This window comes from Schistocerca cancellata, chromosome 2 (assembly GCF_023864275.1).
Source record: "Schistocerca cancellata isolate TAMUIC-IGC-003103 chromosome 2, iqSchCanc2.1, whole genome shotgun sequence".
Taxonomy (NCBI): domain Eukaryota; kingdom Metazoa; phylum Arthropoda; class Insecta; order Orthoptera; family Acrididae; genus Schistocerca; species Schistocerca cancellata.
Window position 1 is genome coordinate 163,125,073 of NC_064627.1, and position 27,293 is coordinate 163,152,365.

Genomic DNA, 27,293 nt, shown 5'->3' on the forward strand with positions numbered 1-27,293 from the left:
GCGCGGTTCCAGACTGTAGCGCCTAGAACCGCTTGGCCACTCCGGCCGGCCAGTGGAGCAACATTTCTAATGTGTAAGGCGTTCTGTGTAGTGCTTTGAACAAGCGAAAAGTTTGTACCAGGTTTCCCCCGCACACCTAGACTCCCGAACAAAAGCAAAGAAGCGTGGACGCATGCCACGCAAAACGCGAATGATTATTTTCTGGAAAATATCAAAACTACAAAGTGCAGAAAGTCATATGGAGGATTAACGCGTTGACGACTTTCAAGCCAATGTGATGCGCGTGTTGAGAAACAGCACAAAATAGGACTTTTCTGACAGAGTATTTACATGATTGTATGAACATTCTGTGCCTTGTACTCAAGAGTATAGCTCGGCGGGGTGTATGAAGATCACCTGAAGCATTAAAACCACCATCTTAACGTTTGTCTATTCTTTATTATTGCAGTGTTGAACCAAAATAAATAAATAGTTCGTTACTTTTACCGACCACCTCGCTCCATCTCCTCGTCCTGACTGACATGATACACAGAGGGATTCAGAAAAATGTAGACACTCTTTGATAGCCAATATTAGTGGAACAAAATGACATACCGTTACAGTTCTTGCACGTGGGTAAGGTTATTTTATGTGTTCAAAGTGACCCCCATTAGCAGCCAAACTGTTGACCGAACTACGGCTGTCAGTGCTGCCGGTGTAATAGCCGCGCACGACGCCTCGATTGTTTCTTGTAGCTCGTTCAGCGTAGCTGCTATCTGTTGATAAACATCATTTTTCAGGGTCCCCCATAGGTAGAAGACGAGCGGTGCAATCTCTGGAGACAGTGGTGGGTACTCAACAGCTCGCCTTCAACTTGTACATCGTCCAGGTATATTTTCATCCAAGTAGGCCCTGACATCTCTTTAGTAGTGAGGCGGAACGCCATCTTATTGTACGTAAAATCTTTCATTTCCCAAACAGCTCTCGGATGGCAGGTAAAATCGATGTTTGTAGCGTATGAAAGTACACCTCACCTGTTACGATACCTTAAAAGAAAATTGGGCCAATCGAACCCACACGACGACAGACCACACCACAGATTAACACCCGGTAGATTGTCATGTTTGTCCACGTACATGTGAGGATTTTCAGGAGCCCAGTACACGCAGTTGTGGCGGTTTATTGTACCGTTCAGTTAAAATTGCGCTTCGTCAGACCAGATAACCATCCCTGCAAATCGTCCATCCTCGCGAAGCATACCTTCAAACGACTCGCACTACTCCATCCTTCGATCCGGGTCGTCGTCGTTCGCAGCGTGCAACGATCTTGGAATGTACACTTTTCGCTTTCCAGCCTTCGTAATTCGTCGTACGATTGATCAACTTACCCCGCTTTCAAGAGAACCCTGCTTCACAGATTTTTTAGGTGACCTAGTAAAATGTTGCAGCACAGCAGCTCTGGAAGCTGGACTTGTTGATGATTTTGGTCGGCCAGATCTTTCCTTATGCGCACCCTGAACGGCACCGTCGGCTTGAAACTTATCCCGAATACGATAAATTTTTCTACGTGTTGTTGGGTGAGTTCCGCCACATTGCCGTTGTAACTCCATCATGTTTTCGTACATCCAGTACCACTTCAAGATGGCCTTGCGTTGCTCAAACGAAAGTCGTACTTCATTGTTGCACTGTTATCTGCTGGAAAACGCGCGTCAGTATTTATAGAGAAAACAATGGACTGCAACGATATGTCATTTTGTTCCAAAGATATTAACTATCAAAGAGTGCCAACATTTTTCCCGACCCCTCTGTAGTTGCTGAATGGTTTTTTATAGATACCCGAGTAAGAGCATTATAACTGGCGCAGACCTCAATTTACCATTGATATATTGGCATAAATACATGCTTAAAGCCGACGTTACGAAAAAAACATATCTGAAATTGTCCTGACTGCTTTCTCCGAAAATTATCTCGAGCCGTCAGTTCTGGAGCTCACTCGAAATGTAAATTGTTGCGGTAAGATATTCAGCCATAAGAAATCCTGAGGGAGCAGAGTAATGAGGATTGTAGTACTTAGTGATCACAAGGTCGTTGCAGAGAAATTGAATACCACGGTTTCCAAATGCACCAAAGATAAATGCAAAGTCAGGACACTGCTACAGAAGGGCCGAAAACAGCCTATCAGATTTAAAAGAACGTAAAATTTCCAAGGTTGGCAACTACTTCTAGATCCTGAAACTTGGTGTGGACTGTTAATAATTCAGTTATGCACAACAAAGCTCTTTAAAAAAAATCACTGAATCTTTGCGTTTTGTTATGATACGCTCTCTGATGTGAATTTCTCTTCTTATTTTGAGCTTCTCGATACCCGACTCCAAACATTTGTGAGAACTGCGGTTAGCGAGAGATGCAACGCCCGCACTGGAAGCCGGACCTCTGTGTTTGAGCCAGAGCTTCCACAACACCCGGGCGCCAATAGTCCCCCCACCCCCTCGAGCTGTGTATCTTCCTTGTGTTCTCTTTCGAGCACGACACGGAGACAAACACGGGCTTTTTCGTTTTAATGCAATTTGGTCGGTTCCTTTGTGCCTCGCAGCACCGAAAAGTAATCCAGGGAGTCAAGGCAGAGAGCCACGACGCGCAGCCGCGCTGCTGCGGGGTATTTATCCAGTCTTTGTCCCGTCTCTCCAGCACAGCACGGGATGGAAATCGCCATTATACTGCCCGCAGTGAAACGCTGTCCGATGCATGTAGCGACGGAAAGAGTCGCGAAGGTTTCGCGCATCTACGGCGACGAAATTCATCTGGGAATAGTGAGCAGAAATTTGGTTTACTGTCAGGGTGATTTTCGGTCTGTACTGATACGAGATCTTTATTTTCAACATTAGTAGACAGACCGTGCATTCACAGAGGGATTACCAAAGAGAAGTGTTTTTCAGTATCAAAAACAAAAACAAAACAAAAAAAATCTGTTCGAATATGGCGTCATAGTACCCAACTGATGCGAACGGAAGATAACAATCAGTCATCTTCCATTTCCATTCTTACTGCCGTCGCTCGAAACAATCACCAAGAGAATACAGGTTCATCAGATAACAACATGCTGCCACATAAAGTGTGTTTACCCAAGTATCTACGGTGAATGATTGCTACAGCTGATATGGTGAGAAAATTGTTGCGAAATGCTGAGTGACTTATTTTCTATTCGCCAAATGCTCTCGCTGTCAAACATGACTGTTTGGCAGGAAGAGAATCCCCCACCACCGAAGGTAGTTTCTGTTACTGAGGTGGCTTGCTTGCACACAGAAGCCATACAGACTAGGGTTATGTAACAACTATGGAAAATGAGAACAACACACATTAACAACAATTTACAATAATTAATTAACGGAAACCTTACAGATTCTTAAGTGAAGTATAACAATGGTGCGTGACACTAGTTCACTGTTCACTAGCACTGGTCTGTCTTTAACTCTGCCCTACTACTGAATCCAGAGAACAGTATCTACGAACAATTGCAGAACAGTTCGGTTCTTGGTGGCATCTGTGGACCCGGTCATGATGCTGTCTCGAGGTATTGTTGATACTGTTGTGATACTCCCTTATACTGAGTGCTCATATCCGCCCTTTCTCGTGTGGATGTCCACTTGGGAACTACCTGTGTGACGTCAGGAGGATGCATAAAATATTCGTTACCTTGTTCGCTCTCTGTTGCAGGCAAGCCTGAACTTCATTGCACCCGAGTATTAGGTAGCGCGGCGATCTCCTGTGTAGGGTTGTGTTCCGGAGGACATAACAGTTTGCAAAAGATCAGTGGCTGCTGCAGATATTAGCAATTGACCCCAACAAAAATTTAATGCAATGCACACAAGTACACGAAAACGTCCTATATCGTTTGACTACGTGATCGTTCTCATCCTTGAAGTATCTGTAAGGAACGATTTGAACTGACGCGCCCACATATATCTAGAAATGAACATGGCAGATGTCTGACTCAGACTTGCTGGAAGAATCCTAAGAAAGTGTGATTCACGCATGGAACGTGACGCTTACAGAACCCTCGTTCGACCATTTCTTGATTATTGGCGTGAGACCCTTACCAACTAGCATTTAGAGAAGAGATTGAAATGATTGGAAGAAGAGCTGCACGATTCGTAACGGGCATGTGTATTCAGCGTGAGAGTGTCACAGAGATTGTCGACGAATTGTATTGAGGGACGCTGTAGGAAGACGTTTTGTATTCTGTAAAACAACTAATCAAGCCCGCCTCACCACTTCTCAGAACGCTTCAGGAGCACTCGTGAAGAAGAAGGCCCAGTTAATTAAAATTAGATTGATATTACTACGGAATATCGATCCCCTCTTTACTACTAACACTCTGGAGTATTTAATTTTTTGTATTAATTCTATTTCGATGTCTGCATAACTTAACACGTATCTGCTCTCCTCATAGAAAAATCGTCGAGTGAAGAGATAATCAAAGCCAGATTCCTCACACACTGCAGAGCAGTATCCCAGAATCTGATGCGCCAGTAACACCACCCCCCGATTCTTTAAAGAATCGAACTCCCGTGTGTAAAATGTCATATCTCCCGAACTATATGGCGTACAATGATACAAATTTGCAACTACATGCAGTGTTATATGTGGATACTGCTTGAAAAATATGTTGCAAATAAAGTTAGAAATAAAGAAAACTAAAACGTAGTGTCTATTGCTTCAAATTTTTGTTGCCCCTGAAAGATATGAAGTAGGCAACCTGCGAGTGAAACCGGGCACTGTGTTAGCCGTTTACCGTTATAGGAGGGCTGTTTTTTCCCCACATCCAGCCGGTCGGAAATTTAAAACAACAGTGAAAATCCGATGGAGGTTTGTGCTGATGTGTTGCACAGTGTCTCTACCTCTAGTACGCCCGATGATTGCAACACGTCACGCTTTTCAGTTCTGAGTGCACATTGAGGTACCTAGAGCAATAGTGTCTCCCACCAACTGTGAAGTGCATTTTGTCATCCGATTTATTCGTGCTGAGGGATGCCGCCTGATTTCACACAGACCGCATAACATAACTGTCATGCCTGACAGCAAATTGGAGCAATGGGGAACGTTCATGGTGCAGACGGTCAGGGAAGGAAGCGAGTGGTAACCGATGATCTTGTTTAGCGATTCGCAAAAATCGTGTTCGAAGTGCAACTCAAGAGGAATTTTATCGTCAGTCATTGTCCTTCTTCAAGACAATGCTCGGCCGGTCATTGCAGCTGCAACAAAGAGGCTCTAGAAGCGTTTTCGGCAGGAAATGTTTGATCACCCACCATATTGTCCGGACTTGGCGGCCTCTGATTTTCATCTGTTTGCTCACACGAACCACTTGCTATGACGACAGCATTTTGGCGCAGACAACGAGGTGCAGACCAGCGTAGAGATTTGGCGGAGAGCACAGGCGGCTACATTTTATGGCGAATGTATTGAAAAGTCGGCGCAACGCTACGACGGATGTATAGGTCGGAGCGGTGACTATGTATGGAATTAACTGGAAGGTGCAGCAAACTGTTACAAATAAAACATTTTTTGTTTTCACTGTGGTTTCCATTTCGCGTCCAATCGGACCTTGAAAAAAACATTGCTCTCGTACATGATAACAATAATCATGAGGGAAATTACCACTTTACCTAGAAAGGCGACATCTGATTTGAATCTGCTGAAATTTCAACGGCTCCTTCTTCATAAACGAAGTGCATTGACACAGAATATCCCTGCTTCACGTCGCCTATCCCCTATGCAAGATGAATACAATCTCCTACCGAAGGAGAAGAAGAGATTCGAATATATTGAACAAGTAACTGAGGACGTTAGTTGCGTGTGTTACTCTGAGATGAAGAGGTTACTACAAGAGAGGAATTCATGGCGGGCCGCATCGTACCAGTCAAAAGACTGGTCACAAGAAATGGTTACCTACAACAAGCTGTACGAGACGTATTATAAAACACATATTGGGGTTTGACGATTGTAATAAGCAACGGCTTCCTTTAGCATAAATAAGTAACCAGTTGTAAGTAGTAACTGTCCTAATATCGTTTCTTTAAATGATTTTATCATTTACCTCTGTGACATTGTGAGATTACTACACAGAAACCGATGTCTCTATTCCCATCTTATTTAAACTTTTATAGATGAAGAGTCCACGAAATCGGCCGTGGCTTTTTTATTGGATTCCTTTAATTCGCGTCTTGAACCAGCGGGTTAATAAATCATGATTGCAATATCGTGACTCAAATTATTTACAGAAGCATTCGATTAGCAAATGCTGCACTGAAAGTAGTAGATGTGTTTGGCCATTTATGGAACAAAATAACTGACGCTGGGTGAAGTAGAACGGATATAAAATGCTGGCTGGCAATGCGAGAAAGGGGTTTTCGAAAAAGTGAAATTTGTTAACACTGAATATAAATTTGTAGCCTTGTACGAAAGTGAAATGTAGATGATAAACAGTTCAGATAAGAAGAGAGCAGAAGCTTTTGAAATTTGGTGCTACATCAGAATGCTGAAAATTAGATAGGTGGATCGCATAACTAATGAGGCAGTACTGAATCGAATTAGAGAGAAAGAAAATTTATGGCACAACATGACGAAACGAGGAAATTGGTTGATAGCGCACTTCCTGAGGCATCAAGGAAATATCCGTTTTTTAATGGAAGGAAGTGTGGGCGGGTAAAAATTATAGAGGGACACGTAGGCATGAATAAAGTAAGGGGGTTCATGTGGCTATAGCCGGCCAGAGTGGCCGAGCAGTTCTAGGCGCTTCAGTCTGGAACCGTGTGACCACTACGGTCGCAGGTTCGAATCCTGACTCGGGCAAGAATGTGTGTGATGTCCTTAGGTTAGTTAGCTTTAAGTAGTTCTAAGTTCTAGGGGACCGATGACCTCAGATGTTAAGTCCCACAGTGCTCAGAGCCATCTGAACCATTTGAACCATGTGGCTATAGGTTGCAGTAGTTATAAAGAAATGAAGAAACTTGCAAAGGATAAACTAGAGCAGACGGTTTCATCATACCAGTCCGCAGACTAGAGACAACAACACAAACAACAACAACTTCATGTGATCATCTCTTCATTCCCTTTCGATGCAACTGCTAAGTGACATCCGTGCCGCGGTACGTGCCCGCCAGCGCCTACCCGCGCAGCAGATGCAACCAGCGATACGCGCCTGGGGCCGATGTCCGCATCGCGCCTGTGGTTCTGATAGGTCGTAAAACTGCTGGCGCATCCGTAGCTCGCTCGCGTGGTCACCTACGCCGCGTTTCTTGCCGCTCTCCTCTCTATATTTTTTGTCGGCCGCGAAGAGTTTATTTCGTGACGATTGTCAGTTTACGACCGCTCCTGTGCCGACAATTGCCGCACTTTGTTATAACTAGCGGGGCCAGTTGGCGGCCGACGTGTTAGTGGCGCTTAGCAGCACTGGTGCTACCCGCGCGGAAGCGGACTGCGTTGTGTGCTTAAATCGTGATTCACTCCATTACACACGCTCTGCGAACAGGCTGTGCCAGAACAGCTAGCGCTAATCCTGTAGAATTTAAGAAAGGAGTAAACTTTTAAAATTACGGCATACGAACTACATCCTGAACAAGACTTGAAATTTAACGCAACCTAATTGCTGGGAACCTTCGCGTATAATTCGATAGCTACAGAATTGAAAAGTTCCTCGAAAATATTTTCTGATCAGTGGTTGCTTTAATGCAGTTTTCTAAAATGTAAACATGTTTTAGTAATAATTATTCTAACGAAACTAGGGCAGAAACAGTTTATGTCTATTATGATTATTACCTTATTTTCGCCATTATTAGGTTATGTTGGTCTCATTTTACATTATTGCATACCATTAGCTTGTCATCTGCAACTACATGCTTTTACTTTGAGTTTGTTTGGCCAGTCAACAAATCTCCATGTCTATAAACGTAAATTTGTTGCATGAAAATATTCTGCGATTACTTGCAGTTATTTTCGTAGTATCCGTCCTTATCTGCATGCTCCTCTGTTTTGGAAAAGCACACAGAAACATTATACATGTTATTGAGGAACTCACCTGGAAAGTTACACTTTGCGTTTCCAAGAACACAATGTTTATGTTGTGTGATCGTCATGTTCCGCAATTTGCCGTTAACATCAAGTAAGCTAAATTGCCTACTTAAGTCATGATATCGACACTGTGAATATTTGTAATGAAGATTGTTAGCAGTTCAGCCTGTCGTTCTTTTAAACGAAACTGGTTGTGAGATACTGAAATTGTATCAATACCGTTGTGGTGATTTTTTATTAATATTAACAATAATCAGATGCGTAGCTCAAGACCATCAAGATCACTTCAAGATACTGTAAACAGAGGTTTCTGTCAGGAAAGCAACGTCAGTCACATCAGCGGAAAAGATGAAGATAGGAAACAGTTCGAATAAAAAAATGTATAAGAGGTCGTTCAAGGATGATGCAGGGCTAGTCAAGATAGTAACGGAAGGAACAGTAGGAACGCCGTCCCAGCACTAGTGTGATATCTTTGGGCAACACTGACGAACTGCAGACATTTGGTACAGTGACAAACTGCAGATAGGTAACGATGCTAACATCTCGTAGCGGGCTGAGTCAGCCTTCATAACAAAAAAAAAAAAATGGCTCTGAGCACTATGGGACTTAACTTCTGAGGTCATCAGTCCCCTAGAACTTAGAACTACTTAAACCTAACTAACCTAAGGACATCACACACATCCATGCCCGAGGCAGGATTCGAACCTGCGACCATAGCGGTCGCGCGCTTCCAGACTGTAGCGCCTAGAACCGCTCGGCCACCCCGGCCGGCCCTTCATAACAGCGGGCAAGGAAAAAGAGCCAGTTGTGCACAGCACATCATATAGTTGAATATAGGGTAATCGTTATCACATAGTGCGCAAATACTAGACAAAGAACGCTAAAAAGTGAATCTGTCCTACAGCCTAAGAGGTATCATAAAAAATTACCGGCGTTTTTTTTTTTGAAAAAAATTATTATTTATCATTCTACATCAGTGTTATCACCTAGAAAATAGTCCCTACTGGATATTATGCTCTTGTGTTAGCTATTTTTCTAACCCCCAAGAAAATTTTGAAAGTCGATCTAAGCTCTCACAGCGATGCGTTATTAATCTCATCTGTAAAATGACGGTCCTTTAAGATTATTTCATTTTTGAGTACAGAACCAAGTCACATGCGACCATGTCTGACAAATTTGGATGAAGGCGATCATTTCAGCGTTGTTTTTAGTCAAACGTTCACGAGATAGCAACGAATTGTGCGCAGGTGTTGAGGTTGTGAAAAGCGATGAATTGTTTCTCTACAAATCTGGGGGCTTCTTTTCGGATTGCTTCACCCAAATGCCATTTACCTTGTGAGTAAAACTCATGGTGCTCTATACCACTAAAAAAACACCGCACTTGTCGAACTTTCTTCTGTGATGGCGATCCAGAATTCTTCCACTGCAATGATTCAGCCTTAGTGACGTCATGTCCTTAAACCTATCTTTCATCACCTGCTATTACACGTTTCAGTATCTCTGTGTCGTTGGTGACCTCATCTATCGTCTCCTGAGCAGCTTGCATTCCCCGCTGTTTTTGTTTAAGTTAAGCAATTTTGGATAGAATTTACTGTTTCACACCCAAATTACCCGAAAAAATTTCAATACAATCAGCCAGTTGATATACCAACATCATCAGCGACTTCTGTGACTGTGATTCTTCGATTATTCATAATCATGTATCTGACTTTTTCGTAGTTTCTTCGGTTGATGATGTGCAACGGCATCTTCAACATCTTCACGTTCTCCCCAAGTCCCTGTTTTACTCATCGCTGACTCGCCGAAAGCAATATTTAACATTTCTAAAAAATTACTGCTTCGTTGCAAATACTCTGAACTATTTTTTATGCAAAGTAAATAATCGTCGATAATACAACAACACATGTAACATTTTTGACAGCTGACAAGAGACTAAATATAATACCATAGAAGATTCATTCGTTCTCATTGCTTTGTATTTTCCAAAGCATTACATATCTAAACGTCATTTATGCATGAACAGAACCGTAAACTCATAAAGTTTGCACTTGTCACTCTACAAATATTCTATGAGCGCCCTCGTACTCACGGACAAATCTTCAATCGATGGTCAAGTACGTTGAGTACCTTATGTGTCAACATCCTCTCAGAGGTCATCACAGCAACACTGATGTGTCCTGAGCTGTTCCAGTGTTCCTGACAATGGAATCCTTTAAGACCTTAATCTAAGAGCAAAGGAAAAGTCACAAGATGCCCGCCCTCCGGCGGGGGGGCCGCGCAATCCGTGACCTGGCGCCTCAAACCACGCGGCCACTCCGCGCGGCCTAGATGGTTAGTCAGACGAGCGCTGATGGGGTGGGGGTGGGGGTGGGGGGAGGCAAGGGAAGTGATCTACATTATCTGCAGCACTATGCCCAATCTAGCCAAGCGGAATTACGTCGTTTAGATACCGACGAATATCGAGGCTGTTGTAAGATGAAAATTCTCGGAATCAGTTATCATTTGTGGAAACAACCACAAATGTAACATATCAAGGTAAGAGGTATATGTCAGTCTTCTCACAGAAGAAAAACGGCACATACAGCTTCGTCTGTGACATTGTGCAGAAAACATTAACCCTTGGCGAATTCTGTTCATGCGCCACAATTACATAAAGATTTTCAATACCCGACACTCTGGTTCGTCGCTGAATATCAGCTTCGAGACGAAATGTTCATCCTGAAGACTTCCTGCATTGTGATTCAAAACTGAAGTCGCCGGCCAGAATCTTCTGGTTTTAACTGCTGAACGAACTGCAGACTGTACGGTTTGAAATGTAACTGCCGTCGAAAAATCTTCCACACAGTTTGCTGCGATATTCAGAGTTCCTGGCCTGCGCGGACCGTTGACGTTTTGGACTGCGTACGAAACTTTCCCTCACCCCTTGCATGGTTGTATCTGGTACACTTGGTCGATCGGTACTTTCCTGTTTACAGAGACAACTGGTGTCCCTAAATTATCGATACCAACGAAGAGAGCCCTGTTTACATGGCATTCTCTTCCTTAATTCCTTCTGAATGCATGCTAAACTGTTATAACAAATAAGCATGTCGCATATTCCAACACACAAAATCTCTTTTCTTGCTTTGTCACCATTTTGTCAAGGCTCTGCACTCGTAGTGCCAACTGGTGAGTACAATGCAAACTAGGTTAGTTTACGGTTCTATTCGCGCTTCAGTTATATTTCTTCATGTAATACTTTCGAAAATATAGACTTTGAGAACGAATAACTCATTTATAGTACCGCTGCACATGTACTTTTGAGTCATGTTTATCAACACAACAAAGAAAAAATCCCGCTATTCGGACTAATACAACACATCAAATTACAAAATCTTCGATCTTTGTTTAACACATATCGTATACTGGTGAATATTGCTCTGATTGTATTATTATGACACACTATACATTTCTCACGCTAACATACAGTACTAGCCAGTAAGCACCAGTTAGAAATTACGAGATCTAAAACTCTCCAAACACTCGTGACTTTTATTAGGTGCTATAACTTCGTTAAAACGACGGCAACGTTTCATTTATTACTCCTAACTTGTATATGATGCAACAGACATGGCAAAGGCGGCAGGTAACTAGCTACAGTTATCTGGTTTCAGTGTCTAGAAGAAATTGGACTTCTGCCAACTCTCAGTCCTCTAAGTAGCTCTCACTGTGACTCATACGGCTATTCCAGTGAGTTATAAGAGAGAGTGCCGAGGTTGAACGCCTGTAATAGTGTGGCACTCGCTGTATTCCTCCCTCTCTAGTGCAGAACGATAAATATAGACAGAGGTGCTGCCTTCGTCTTTCTTCAGCGCATCACAACACATTTTTGCATCTGTAATATTCATTGCGTTGGTTTTGGCGCCTACAGACTAACGATACTGCAATGAAAAATTTTAGGTACTTTTACATCTGCGTCTAAACTCTGCGTGTTACTGTACAGTGTGTAGCAGAGGTTGTTGATTACTGCGCCATATATAACGGTTTCTGTCGGTCCAGACATGGATGGATCGTGTCAAGAACGACTGACTGCAGGTGCTGGGCGTCCTGTCATCCCTGCAATTTTGTCTTCGCGATATTTGCAGGACTTACACGCTTACAGTCAATACAATATTTGGTGTAGAACCGGTTTTGTAATATCCTAAATAAGTGTCCGCTGAATATTAATGTCTCTTATGTGTCTCCTAGTTCGGATTTTTCTCAGTTTCTGGTAGACAGCCCATCTCTCAAACAAGCCTAAGATTAGCATTGAAGAGGAAACACTTTCCTAATGTTTTGCAAACTTATTTTTATTCGCATGCGAAGCGGCTTTCAGCTTCTTTGGCCATTCTCGGATTCCTCGACTTATACAGATATTACTTGTACAGGCGATACAAAATTAAGAATGATTACAAAGCAAAGTTATAAAATTTTATGTCAAGAAAAATGATTAGCTATCAGTAAAAACGAAAAGTAAAATTTTTATGTGGATATCGTTAGCAGAGGACGAACAGGGGATTGAGTATGGCCGATTAATACTGAACTGGCATTCTGTATCACATGTTTATTGATTTTCAGTTTTGCCAGTAGGATCTTCTCCCGGATTTTCTGAACAGAATATAAAACTTAACAATTTGCGTCGGATGGGTGGTTTTCTGCTGAAAGGTGTTTGGTAAAGATTAAATCCGTCTTTCTTAATCTGCAGCTTTCTCCACGTTCAGAGACCGGAACTGCAACGCACCTGCCTGTCTGATCAACATATACATTTCCACAGTGCTAACACGCGCCAAAGGTTGCAATTCGTCTTTAATAATTGAATAAAAATGTTCATGTACTGTTGGTATTATAGAACGCGTGGAAAGCTGCATGTTTTGGCTGTACTTGCTGGGAACATGTACGGATACCGTTCCTGTAGTTGTAGTTTTTCTGTAAAATCTAAATAAATGTCTGGTGACGTCATTCGTGCTGCATTAGATGGCTCTTTGTCGTAGTCTGTTATACGGATTTCATACAAAAGATGTATCAGTATCTGTACGCGATCTCATTTGTATACAAACCGTAATTTCCAATTAACTCCATTGAATGGAGGTTCGTGATTTACTTAACTCACAATGAATCTTTGTGACCGTTCCGCTCTATATCCTCTGTTATTTCCGTACTGTATCACACGACCGACTGCAGTCGGGACTCATGAATCCTGTAGTCAGAGGCTACATTTTTAGCTTTCGTGAACAGCACAATTTTACATTTTTCTACGTCAGGTGTCAGTAGCCTGTGTTTGCACCAAGGTGATATTTTGTCAAGACATTTTTAGATAGTACCGAAAATTTTACGGGATATTATTTTCGAATAGGTTACCACATTACCTAAGTAGGTAATTGATACTAAAACTATTCCCTAAATCATCCACAAGGAGAAAATATCGTAAAGAACACATCTACTTCTTGTTTACCTACAGCATGCATTAACGAATCTTTCGAAGCACTATTAGGCTTAGTACTAATATGAACATGAACTTTGTTACAACTCCATCAATATAAATTGTGTTCTTCTCATAATGATTCTAACTTTAATGGGTGAGATATTGTATTGTACCAATAAATTCGGGTTCAAATATTTGTAGAAATGCCATAACGGAATTTAGTTTATTATGATCTCTAAATAGATATCTGCGTGCCCTTTAGAACAAAATTCGTAACGATCCACTCGTTTTTAACCAATTACATTCGAAAACTGCCTTCAGTACTCATCATGGAAGATAACGGTCTTCACCCTGGCAATATAAGATCGACTCTCCCTGGTTTGTCTGTCGGGACAGTGTCACTTTAAATCAGATCTATTCCACCACGCAACCGGCTGTCTCGGTTTTATGTTATTAACGACGGAACTGGCTGTGGCGCAGGCAACAATCTATGTGATTTACGAGAATATAGCGCTGTATATTTTTAGAAACTGTCTTTTTTCTGTTTAATCCCTTCTATTTTATGACCCCCACTACGTAAAAGTGTTGTGATGAAACATTTGTGTTGCTATACACCTTCTTTAGACGATAAGTCAAGTGTTTCACTGTCGCCTGTTTTGTAGACCGTCCCGCGTAGCAGTTAACCTGTCAGTCCGTACGTTTTGTATCAACAAACGCCTCGCTTTTCTGCCACCGAAAAAATTATGTTGCCCGTTGTCTTTCGTAGAAACACGTGTGTAGTTCTTTCTTTGATTTATCTACACACCTGTCTGCTTCTTTCTAGGTTCTCGTTGTGGAGAACCAAAGTGCTATTAGTACCGTGACAGCTTTGTGCCATTGGTCACATGCACCTCAAGTACCGAAAATGAAAGTCTACGTCTTCGGTCGATTATGAAATAATGTTTTAACGTTATTATTTTACTATTCCTTATACTCCTTGACGAATTATTTTCTTGGATTCTCAGTAACTAACTTTATTAAATGATTTGCCTTATGGATTATTTTCCCTCTCTTATACATCTAAAAACTTGATGTTCTTTAATAAGTTCGAACTAAATTACTGCCATTTTACCATGGATTGTTCACATGGGCTCTCGCACATGGACATACGTACTTCACGTATGCTCAATTTCATGCATGAGTGCACCAGATCAAGAAGAGGCTGAATTAACTAAACGATTTAAAAATCAAAATTATGAAATGTCTTTATGACAACGATTTGCTCACTGTGTCTTCACGTCCTGATTTACCCTTTACAATATGGCACTGAATACGTTGAACGTAATAGAGCGAGATGACGCAGTCGACAAAGGGACTGAACTGACATTTTGGTGAAGGGGCGTTTGATTCTCCGTTCAGCCATCGTGATTTACGTGGTTTTCCTAAATCTCTAAACTATTAATTTCTTGAAAACTGGACATGGGTGATTTCATACCTCGGTCATTCTCCAATGAGAGCTTGTGCACTGTCTCTAAGGGCTTTGTTGTCGACGGGACTTTAAACCATACTATTTCTTTACGTTGAATGTCGAGTTAAGGAACAAATACTCTTACTCTTAAAATAACCATACTTTTTGTTGGAATACCATCCCGTTGCTGAAAATAAGCTTCAATTTATTGATTTTTTACGCTTTCGAGTTGAAATGTTGGTGAAGAAGTGGAGAATTTTTTTCTGTATTTTTGGAACATTGATAGATGCGAAACGATGGAGACATAAAAATCAGACCAGCGCACGGGAAAATATTTTTCTCCGGCGAAAGACATTTGTTTTGTGTCAAAGCCTGCAAAGTTGGTATATGTCCGAGAGACACGACAGAGATGGTCACGCATCCCTCCGTACCACACAGGAGCATTTGGTTGTGCCTGGCACCTTGCCCCGGACGATATTTACATAGAAGCACCCTATGTCTGAAATACACAACGCACTTACTTTGAAACGCTAAGCAACAAACAGGAACAAGTTAGAAGTATTATAAAGCATGTTAATCCAGAAACGGATCACCATCCTTCGCTTGGTCTGTGAATTCATAATTCGAAATTACAGAGGTAACAGAAGATCCGGAAGTTAAGTGTGTTGGTGTAAGGCACCAATGATCGAGAATTAATATTTCAGGTAACTTGAGAGCTTGGATGACTGCTGTATATGAAGCACTTGTTTATAAACAGTTTGTGTTTTTATAGCAAACAACTACCTGCCACTTCGATACCTCTGCTGAAAAAAAAAAAAAAGGTGAAAGCCCCTCTTGCGCTTTTCTAACTAAAAGAATGTGATGTGCTGCATTCAGAAACTCAGAAAACGTACAGAATGATGCAGCATATACGGAACAGAGAATAATCAATGTACTACAGGTGTACCACAAAAATCGATAGTCCACTCTTGTTCTTCTTATATGTAAATAATCTTTTATCACATATACAAGAAGCAGAAATAGTTCCAAGATGTAAGCATTACAATCAAGCGTAATGGATTAACTTCAACACTTTAACATGAAAACTGCATTTTCTTGAAAATTAATTACTGGTTCTCTGTAAATAGATTATCACTGAATTGAGGAAAAACACAGTGCTTGCAATTCATCACAGCGAAATGCCCGACCACATCGTTAGAAATAACTCGTGGAGGTAAATCAATAAATGAAACGCAGTATTCTAAATTCTTAGGTGTTTATATCAATAGGAACCTTAACTGGAAGTTAAATGTTACAGATCTTCTTAGAAGTCTTTGCTTTGCAAATTTTGCGTATAAGATAATATCACACTTTGGAGATGAAAATGTGAAAAAGTTGACTTATTTTTGACTATTTTCTTTCAGTAATTTCTTATGACATCATACTTTGGGGTAACTTGTCATTAAGGAAGGAAGTTTTTGTTGAACGGAATCTTGTAATAAGGATAATGTGTGGTGTCCACTCTATAATCTCTTGTACACAGCTCCGTAAACGGTTTGGCACACTGACGACAGCCTCACATTACGATCACTCAATTATAAAGTTTGTTGTAAAATTCATTTTTAATCTGAAAACGACAATAACATTCCTAAATACAGTATAACAATTAGAAATAATTTACAGTATCCATCACTCAGCCCTAGTGTGGTGTAGCGTAAGGAATGAGATATTCAGCCACAAGTCTTTGATAACCTACCGAATGATAGAAAGAATTTTATGCATAATAAAGCAGTGAGAGGGGCTATCGCAACTTTAAACAGTTACTTTGCGTTTAACGTTATTTCGATAAGATGTGAATTCTTTATATCAGTGAAAAATCTAAATATCCGTTTTCGACCATTTGTGGGAAAGGAGCTCTGCACAATACATCGAAGAGGTCATAGGTGTGACTGACTGTCTTGAGACGCCAAAGAAAGCTAGACTGTGCAAGCGTAAGGCAATATATTTTTTATGGTTTTTCTGAGAAGTAAAATTCGATCGCAGTCTGATAGCAGTTTCATTAAATATTTGCAGTTATGTTCAGCACACACGAAAAAACTGTAATGAACAATGTTTCGTCCTATAGGCTAGACAGAAGTAAAGGGAGCGAAAACTAATATCCACTTTATGTATTTGTTTTTGTTTCCAACTCACTGCTGAGAGAAACGATACCAGTCCATCAAGACGTGAGTGGTAGACCTATTTGGAAAGACAGGAATGATGTAAGCAATGGCTGGAGTGTGCGCATGAACCAGCCAGAGGCGCAATACTCAGCAGCAGTTTAATTTTGCGCCCTCTGATTAACGATACGTTACTAGGGTGTGATACCAACGATGGCATCGGGCATCATTTTTCATCTTTGACAAGCATGTGTAAGAGCTGGAGACAGTAAAATCGTTCTTCTCTTTCCACAGGTGTTGACCAGTGAAGCCTGTTACGGAATTTTGTTATTGTTGTGGAAGTTGTGTTCTGGTGTATAATGAAATATTAGTAAACATGGAAATGATTTTTGTGACTGTAACTGATCAGATATGACTTAAGATACGGAATGTGATAATTGAGCACGGATGGTTTTGAGTGCCTAACATGTTTTCCAAAATTTAAATTCCTGCAAAGCTGAAGTTTAGTAGAATGTGCGTGAATATTTTTTTATTAAGTGGTTAGTGATATCTTTGAGAATGACTATATCGTTACACAGAGACGAATTTTGAATACATTTCTATTTAGAAAAACATTGTAGTATTATTTTATGCGATTTCCCTTTTTTTCATTCTTGTGATTGCAACCTAACTTGTATGTATTGTATTGTATGTTAACCGGGGGCCTAGAAACGTCGGAGAGGCTCCGTCCCCACCGCAGCCGCAGTAGTCCACAACCCCACGACGACTACCACAGTCCACTTCACCCCTACGCCGCCCCACACCGAACCACTCTTTCAGGATTGCTGTGCGGTTCGGCCTCTGGTGGACGCTCTCCAGGGAACGTCTCACACCAGACGAGTGTAGCCGCTATGTTTGCGTGGTAGAGTAATGGTGGTGTACGCGTACGTGGAGAACTTGTTTGCGCAGCAATCGCCGACATAGTGTAGCTGAGGCGGAATAACGGGAACCAGACCGCATTCGCCGAGGCAGATGGAAAACCGCCTAAAAACCATCCACAGACTGTCCAGCTCAACGGATCTCGACCCAAGTCCGCCAGGCGGATTCGTGTCGGGTACCAGGCGTTTCTTCCCAGTCCGGAAAGCAGTGATTTAGACCGCACGGCTAACCGGGCGGGCACAATCTAAGTTACTGAGATGACGTTTACTGTTCAAAAAGCTATATTCTGGTATTACGTATAGAATACTGTTCGACGTAACTGAAATTTGAGTTAATATAAATTCAAATGATTTTTTACAAAATAGATCTGAAAAGCTCTGGTGCGCGGAGGAAGTTTGCTATAGTGATCTGTGATAGGACCGCTGTTGTCCTCTACATATACAGGGTGAGTCACCTAACATTACCACTGGAAACACCTCCCAAACCAGAACAAACACTGAATAACCAAAATCACAGACCGAAAGTAAGGAGAGGGGCTGGTGGAATTAGTTAAAAAGGACCATTGAGAAATGAGCGTAAGTACGGTTCTCAACACACAAGACCGAGCGAGGTGGCGCAGTGGTTAGCACACTGGACTCGCATTCGGGAGGACGACGGTTCAATCCCGCGTCCGGCCATCCTGATTTAGGTTTTCCGTGATTTCCCTAAATCGCTCCAGGCAAATGCCGGGATGGTTCCTTTGGTAGGGCACGGCCGACTTCCTTCCCCGTCCTTCCCTAATCCGATGAGACGGATGACCTCGCTGTTTGGTCTCTTCCCCCAAACAACCCAACCAAATCAACACATACTTATGTTTTCTTTATATGGAAACCTGTTATTATTTTTAGCTCAACTGAAAACAGAAAAAATACTTAATCAATGCAATTTCTTACATTGTAAAATGTTAATTACGTCCAGAGTAATTTCAACGTAAAGTTGACGTTTGAGTAACCCCTCAGCAGTTCAATCGTGTGTATCGTAGAGAACCCAATTAATTGGGGATACATAAATAACAGTGATGTAACGTAGGTACAGAAGAGACATGAACAGCACGTTACGTCCACGCCCTAACATTTTTATTAGTTTTCTTCTCTGAAGAATACTGCACCACACTGATTTGTTAGAAGGAAATGTACATTAACATGAGAATGTAGTTAAACTTACAAATTTGCGTTTAGTTTTCAATCACAGAATGTAAAAGTGTGTGTCCTGACATTTCGGGCAAATAAATGTTCAAAGTGGTGCCCATCATTTGTTGCACACATTTGCAATCTACCGCATAATGAATGTCTTACACGACGCAGTACATCTGGTGTAATGTTGCCACAGGCTGCCTCAATATGATGTTTCATATCTTCTGGGGTCGTAGGCACATGACGGTACAAGTTCTCCTTTAACCACACCACAGAAATAAGACTAAAGGTGTAAGATCAGGAGAACGGGTCGTCCAGTTTATGCGTCCGCCACGTCCTATGAAACGCCCATCTAACATTGTGTGAAGGGTCAGCCTAGTGTTCGTTGCTGAATGTGCAGGAGCGCCATCATGTTGATACCACATACGTCTACGAGTTTCTAGCAGTGTTGGCAGATCATTAGAAACTCGATGTACTTTGCAGCTGTTCGGATGCTTCAGTTAAGTGAGGACCTATGAGATGGTCGCCAATTACTCTGCACCAACATTTACATTCCACGGTCGCCGCCGCTCTACGTGCAACGTGGTTTGTGAAACCTGTTTCATCGGTAAACAGGTAGAACTGCAACGCACTCTCTGTCAATGCCCATTGACAGAAATTCACTCCATTATTAAAATCGTCTCCATGTAATTGTTGATACAGCGACATATGATACGGGTGAAATTTGTGACGATAAAGTATGATAATTACACTACTTTGACTCATTGCACTGCCTCTAGCGATGTTACGTAAATTCATGTGTGGGTTCACGGCAACAGCAGCTAACGCACCAACTGCACTTGCCTCTCCTGTGATGGGTTTGTTACGGGCCCGTTCGCGTGTTACGACCATAACTGTTGCATACAATTGTTTGTAGATGTTTTCAAATGTGCGGCGCGTTGGATGATCTCTGTCCGGGTACCTTTCTGCATACAACCTGCAGGCTGCAACTGCATTTTGTCTACACTTACCGCAGATGAGTATCATCTCTGCCTTTTCAGAGGTAGAATAAACCATTTTTACAGTTCTTACGACACTGTGCACACTGTTGTATTTGCGACCTTCTCACGTTCCTATTGTGCGTACTTCTGTTCTTACTTGTGTACAGTACACTATCATAGTCGTCCGGTAACACAGTGCACTACAGTTATTCTGAGTACAAGGACTAATTCAGCAAGCGCTACATGCAGACACTGAGACAGCCAAACTCCTAAACATCGTAGTCATCGTAAAAAATGGTTCAAATGGCTCTGAGCACTATGGGACTTAACATCTGAGGTCATCAGTCCCCTAGAACTTAGAACTTCTTAAACCTAACCAACCTAAGGACATCACACACATCCATGCCCGAGGCAGGATTCGAACCTGCGACCGTAGCGGTCGCGCGGTTCCAGACTGAAGCGCCTAGAACTGCTCGGCCACACCGGTCGGCAGTCTTCGTAAACATATCCCTACAGATCTTGTTTGTTACAACATGCGACTGTACGTCTGAGGTTTCGAGCGTCAACTTCACGTTACAAATTGCTCCGGATGCACTTAACATTTTACGATGTAACAAGCGTCATTGATTAAGTATTTGTTTCTATTTTCAGTTGTGCTACAAATAAAAACAGGTTTCCATTTTTTAAAAAAACGTAAGTATGTGTTGAAAATCATACTTGTGTGTATTTCTCAGTGGTTTGTATTACTCAATTGCACCAGCCCCTCTCCTCACTTTAGGTCTGTGGAATTGGTTATTCAGTGTTTGTTGTGGTTTGGGAAGTGTGGTTCAAATGGCTCTGAGCACTATGAGGCTTAACTGCTTTGGTCATCAGTCCCCTAGAACTTAGAACTACTTAAACCTAACTAACCTAAGGACATCACACACATCCATACCCGAGGCAGGATTCGAACCTGCGACTGTAGTGGTCGCGCGGTTCCAGACTGAAACGCCTAGAACTGCTCGGCCACTCTGGCCGGCTTTGGGAGGTGTTTCCAGTGGTAATGTTAGGTGACTCACTCTGTATACATACATGATTTGACGGACAGGTTGAGCAGCAGTCTGCGGTCGTTTGCAGATGATGCCTTGTTGTACGGCAAGGTTGAGTGACTGTAGGAAGAACGACTCAGATAAAATTTCCAATTGGTGTGATGAATGGCAGGTAGCCGTCAATGTGGAAAAATGTAAGTTAATACGGATGAGTAGGAAAATCAAACCTGTAATGTTCGGATACAGTCTTACTAGTGCCCTGCTTGACACAATCAAGTCGTTCAAATATCGGAGCGTAACGTCACAAAGCGTTATGATATGGAACGAGTATGTTATAACTGTGGTAGGGAAGGCAAATGGTCGACCTCGGTTCATTGAGAGAATTTTAGGAAAGAGTGGTTCACTTGTAAAGGGGACCGCATATAGGGCGCTGGTGCAACCTATTCTTGAGTACTGTTCGAGTGTCTGGGATCCGTACCAGGTCGGACTGAAGGAAGACATCGAAGTAATTCAGAGGCGGGCTGCTAGATTTGTTACCGGTAGGTTCGAACAACACGTAAGTTTTACGGAGATGCCTCGGTAACTCAAATGGGAATCCCTGGATGGTGGGCTAGTTCTTTTCGAGAAACACTATTGAGAAAATTTAGAGAATCAGCATTTAAAGCTGACTGCCAAACGATTCTGCTGCCGCCGATATACATTGCGCGTACGGACTATGAAGATAAGAAACGAGTAATTATGGATCAGGTGTAGGCATACAGACAATCGTTTTCGTTTGCTCTATTTACGAGTGGAACAGAAAAGGAAATAATTAGTAGTGGTACAGGGTACCCTCCACCACGAACCGTACGGTGGCTTGCGAAGTATCTGTGTAGATGTAGATGTAGATTTATGGATGATAAGTGACTGTGGAAGCAGAACCACACTGCTCTTACTTGTTTATAATACAGCTGTTCTCAAATTGCCGCGTAACTTGTCGTTTTTCTTTACACATAAATAAGGGAAGCGATAGCGGTAACGTTAGTAATTGTGATTTTTTATTGTGGCGGTAAAGGTGTAAGGTTCTTTTGCAGTTACGGGAAAGAATTTGCCTCTTCAAGCTTTCTTGTCCGAAGAGAATATCGCCACGCTTCCCTGTAATCAGATGATTTATGGAAGTAGATGCCGTGTTTGAATGTGACGCTGGAGGTGCAGATAATTTGAACGCAACTGTCGACTCTGGAGTTTTATGAAGAGAAATTTGTTCCTGTATTTAGACTCCACATTGGTACCTAGGCAAACCGCACCATATTTTACATATTATGTTATTGTTTCAGAGGCTTCTTTGACGTAGTCACAATCTTACAAGTAATGTAGGAATTGTTCCATCTTTTGCTACTTTGCGATGCATTGTGTCCTACAAATTCTGGAGCACGCGTGCCATCATACGAGTGTGTAATGGTCGAAACAAGACGTTACACAGTCGCTTAAGACAATAACTGACGTATTACTCTCAACCTGCTTTGAGTCTATATTTGACAATTTTCCTGCCGCATCTGCATGAAACATATTTTTTATTCAGTTCCAGTTTCACTATCTGCAAAAGCTCACTGGTGTCGGATATAGATACATTGGCCACCGGTGATCTGTCCGTTGTACTGCTTGTTTTAGTTACGAGGACGTGCTGAAAAGGAGTACCTCCGAATTTTCTATGTAAAAACTCTCAAAGGTATTTTAAATAAAACAGACGTTATTAACATTCTGTATAATAACTTTGTTTGCGTGGCCATCGTCCGCAGCAAACACAGGTATAATTTTTTTGGTAAATAAAAACCACCTTTTCTTACTGCAATGCATTTTATTTCTCCCATATGAGTTTCGCTTTTTACTTTAAGGCATCTTCAATGGGACCTACAGTAGAATGGTACAGTTTTGTTTTGATATGTGATATTTATAGATTATAAAAAGCTCACGCCTCTTTTTTTTACGTAAATAGGTGATTACTTACAGTTCTTCGCGTTCTGTTACGCTTATATCTTGTGTGTGTGTGTGTGTGTGTGTGTGAGAGAGAGAGAGAGAGAGAGAGAGAGAGAGAGAGAGAGACAGACAGACAGACACAAAGAGTGTGTATACATATGGACTAGTATTTGCACACATACACACTCTCTCTCTCTCTCTCTCTCCCTCTCTATCTTACACACACACACATAATATATATATATATATATATATATATATATATAGACGTTAGTTTTCTGCATATACTTCGATACTTCGTTACGTTGGCACCCCGCACGTAAATAAACCAACTAGGACGAGACATAAATTGACTTCACAGTAGTTACTATAAATCACTGTTTTCTATTAAATATCTACAACTAGTGCCAGAAGACAGTTTTCCACAGCAATGAGGGCAAACAATACATAGATTGTGAAGAAAAAAGTTCAGAACTTGAAAACGTGCTTATGTTTCGTAAGTGAAGATAAAGTGCATCCTCCAGCATGTGACCAGATGAGATGAAACGCAGATGCCAATCAAAAACGAGAAGAACTATAATTAATGAGTCATCTACGTAATAAAATAGACGCGAACTGTTTCATAATCTACAAATATCACATCAAAACACAACTGTATCATTCTAGATCCCACTGAAGAGTCCTTAAAGTAAAAGGTAAAATGCTTCTGGGAGAAATTAAGTACCTTTCAGCAATAAAAGGCAGTTTTTATTTACAAAACAAACGTTCTAAGTCTTTGTTTTTCATGTCTACATATTTGCAGCCGTGTACACGCTACACTGTAGCGTGTGACATGACAGTCTGTAATGTAACGATGTCGTTGCGTGAGAAACAGCGTGCTAATCGAGTTTCGAATTCGTGTAGTTCCTCCACACATGGAGCACCCTCTCCTTCAGCATGAAAATGCCAGACCACATTCGAGCGCTGCTACATCTGCAACAATTCGACGTCTTGGGTTCACTATCATCGATCATTCTCCATACAGTCCCGATTTGGCCCCATTCATCTGTTTCTAAAATTTAAAGAACATCTTCGAGGACTTCGCGTTGATAGTGATAAAGCGGTGAAAGCAGATGTGGGGTTATGACTCCGCAATCCAAGTAAAAGATCCTACTGTGACGGTATCAACAGACTGGTCTCTCGTTGGGAGAAATGTGTTCGTCGACAGGGTGGCCATGTTAAGAAAGGAATATATGGACGTGAAGGATAGAGGTATCGAATGTTAATAACTTTTGTTGTATTTAAGGAGCTTTAAGAGATTTCACATTAAAAATTCTGACGTATTACTTTTCAACAAGCCCTCGGTCTTTAGTCATGCAGAGCAGTACATCATTTGCTACACCGACGAAGTCAGAATGTGCGGGATTAACCTAGTAACGTTATAAAATATGAAAGATCCCACAGGTTATCATTCTTCTACTTTGCAGAGATGACTTACAAGGGAACCTCCCCATCGCGCCCCCGTCAGATTTAGTTATAAGTTGGCACAGTGATAGGCCTTAAAAACTGAACACAGATCAATCGAGAAAACAGGAAGAAATTGTGTGGAACTGTGAAAAAAATAAGCAAAATATACAAGTGAGTTGTCCATGCGCAACATAGGCAACACCAAGAAGAGTCTGAGCTCAGGAGCGCCGTGGTCCCGTGGTTAGCGTGAGCAGCTGCGGGAACGAGAGGTCCTTGATTGAAGTCTTCCCTCGAGTGAAAAGTTTACTTTTATTTATTTTCGCAAAGCTAAGATCTGTCCGTTCGTTCATTGACGTCTCTGTTCACTGTATTAAGTTTAGTGTATGTGTTTTGCGACCGCAACCGCAAAACCGTGCGTTTAGTAGACGAAAGGATGTGCCTCTCCAGTGGGAACCGGAAACATTTGATCGCAAGGTCATAGGTCAACCGATTCCTCCACAGGAAAACAAGTCTAATATATTCTATACGATACTGGTGACGGCATGTGCGTCACATGACAGGAATATGTTGTCGACCCACCTAACTAGTACGCTTGGCGAATGGGTAAAAAGATTCTTCTACCTTACCCGATTTAGGTTTTCTTGTGGATGTGATAATCACTCCCAAAAAAGTGATGAAACATAAGAGTTTGTCACATAAACTGCAACAAATTAATGCAACAGTTTCACAGTCGCACAGTTTTCCCTGTGCTCTGTCAAAACATATGTTTTTAACGTTTCAAATTTTTCCGTGTTTAGACCGTCAAATCCTGCATATGTCCAAGCAAATCTGAATATGTCCCGGAATTTTGGAGAGCGAAGTTGGTTACAGAAAAAATTAAACTTTTCACTCGAGGGAAGACTTGAACCAAGGATCTCCCGTTCCGCAGCTGCTCACGCTAACCACGTGACCATGGCGCTCCTGAGCTCAGACTCTTCTTGATGTTGCCTATGTGGCGCATAGACAACTCAGTTTGTATATTTTGCTTATTTTTTTCATAGTTCCACACCTACCTGTTTTCTCGATTGGTCTGTGTTCAGTTTTTCAAGGCCTATCCACTATGCCAACTTATAACTAAATCTGAGGGGGGTGCGATGGGGAGGTTCCCTTGTTAGACATAGTGATGCACATGGTATTTATGTTGGCTTCACACGGACGTGGTGACAGAGTCGCGTTTTGTTGTGCAGGTGAAGCGGTCTTGCGGCCCGCACAAGTGGGACGAGAGCTCGCCGGATAGCTCAGAGGGCGAAGAGGAGGAGGAGGAGGCGGGGGAGGCGGCGGGCGGCGGGGGCCCGCGGCAGCTCGCCAGCGGCCAGAGTGAGGTGCTCGGCGTCACCCTCACGCAGGGCCACATCACTACTGGTGAGTACCGCCGCTATGCTGCAAGCCAATACTTTGCGGCAGAAATAATAAACTCAGAAAAATTAAAAATTCAAGTACACAGTTTTGATGTTCCACAATAATACAGGGTGATCAAAAAGTCAGTATAAATTTGGAAACTGAATAAATCACGGAATAATGTAGATAAGGAGATACAAATTGACACACATGCTTGGAATGACATGGGGTTTTATTAGAACCAAAAAAATATAAAAGTTCAAAAAATGTCCGACAGATGGCGCTTCATCTGATCAGAATAGCAATAATTAGCATAATAAAGTAAGACAAAGCAAAGATGATGTTCTTCACAGGAATTGCTCAATATGTCCGCCATCATTCCTCAATAATAGCTGTAGTCGAGGGATGATGTTGTGAACAGCACTGTAAAGCATGTCCGGAGTTACGGTGAGGCATTGGCGTCGGATGTTGTCTTTCAACATCCCTAGAGATGGCGGTCGATCACGATACACTTGCGACTTCAGGTAACCCCAAAGCCAATAATCGCACGGACTGAGATCCGGGGACCTGGGAGGCCAGGCATGACGAAAGTGGCGGCTGAGCACACGATCATCACCAAACGACGCGCGCAAGAGATCTTTCAAGCATCTAGCAATATGGGGTGGAGCGCCATCCTGCATAAACATCGTACGTTCCAGCAGGTGTTTATCAGCCAGGCTGGGGATGATGCGGTTCTCTAACATATCGGCGTACCTCTCACCCGTCACGGTAGCACTTACCTGCTGTCCAGCGCCATCTGTCGGACATTTTGTGAACTTTTTTTTTTTTGTCATTCCCCATTTCCTTCCAAGCGTGTATGTCAATTTTTACCTCTCTATCTATTTTATTCCGTGGTTTATTAAGTTTTCAAATTTATACTGACTTTTTGATCACCCGGTATTTATTTTATAGTTCGTTGTGAACTGGGTTACGGTTTTCTAGGCCATTCTGAGACTACTTAAGACTAAACAGGTAGTCCATACAAATTCACCGAGAGTTTATAGGTGTAAAAAGATTTTTTTTCCAAGTATATATCACCTTATATGGCTATATACATAAATAAACACAAGCATAATGAAATTCACGAAGAAGCTATGGACAAATGAACCTTGTGACGACTTTATACTCAAAGATTAAAAGTATAAGAATGTACAGACGAGAAGAGTACCCAAGTAAATACTGACATAGTCTACTATGTTATAAGGACAAAATAATGGGAGAATGTGATGAACAGGCAAAGAAAGGGAAGTGACAGAGGGGAGGAAGGAGTCAGTGGGACGTGTGAGGCGAACAATTATTTTATTTCT

General features: G+C 41.8%; 1 protein-coding gene across 1 annotated transcript in view; it reads left to right on the plus strand.

Annotated features, from left to right (window-relative positions):
- The window catches only part of LOC126152088 (glypican-5-like), a 1,110,366-nt gene that overhangs the window by 892,631 nt on the left and 190,442 nt on the right, over positions 1–27,293 (plus strand). Inside the window, exon 6 of the mRNA XM_049915984.1 lies at positions 25,797–25,971. Coding sequence (XP_049771941.1) covers positions 25,797–25,971 — 175 coding nt within the window. The remainder of the gene's footprint in view (positions 1–25,796; positions 25,972–27,293) is intronic.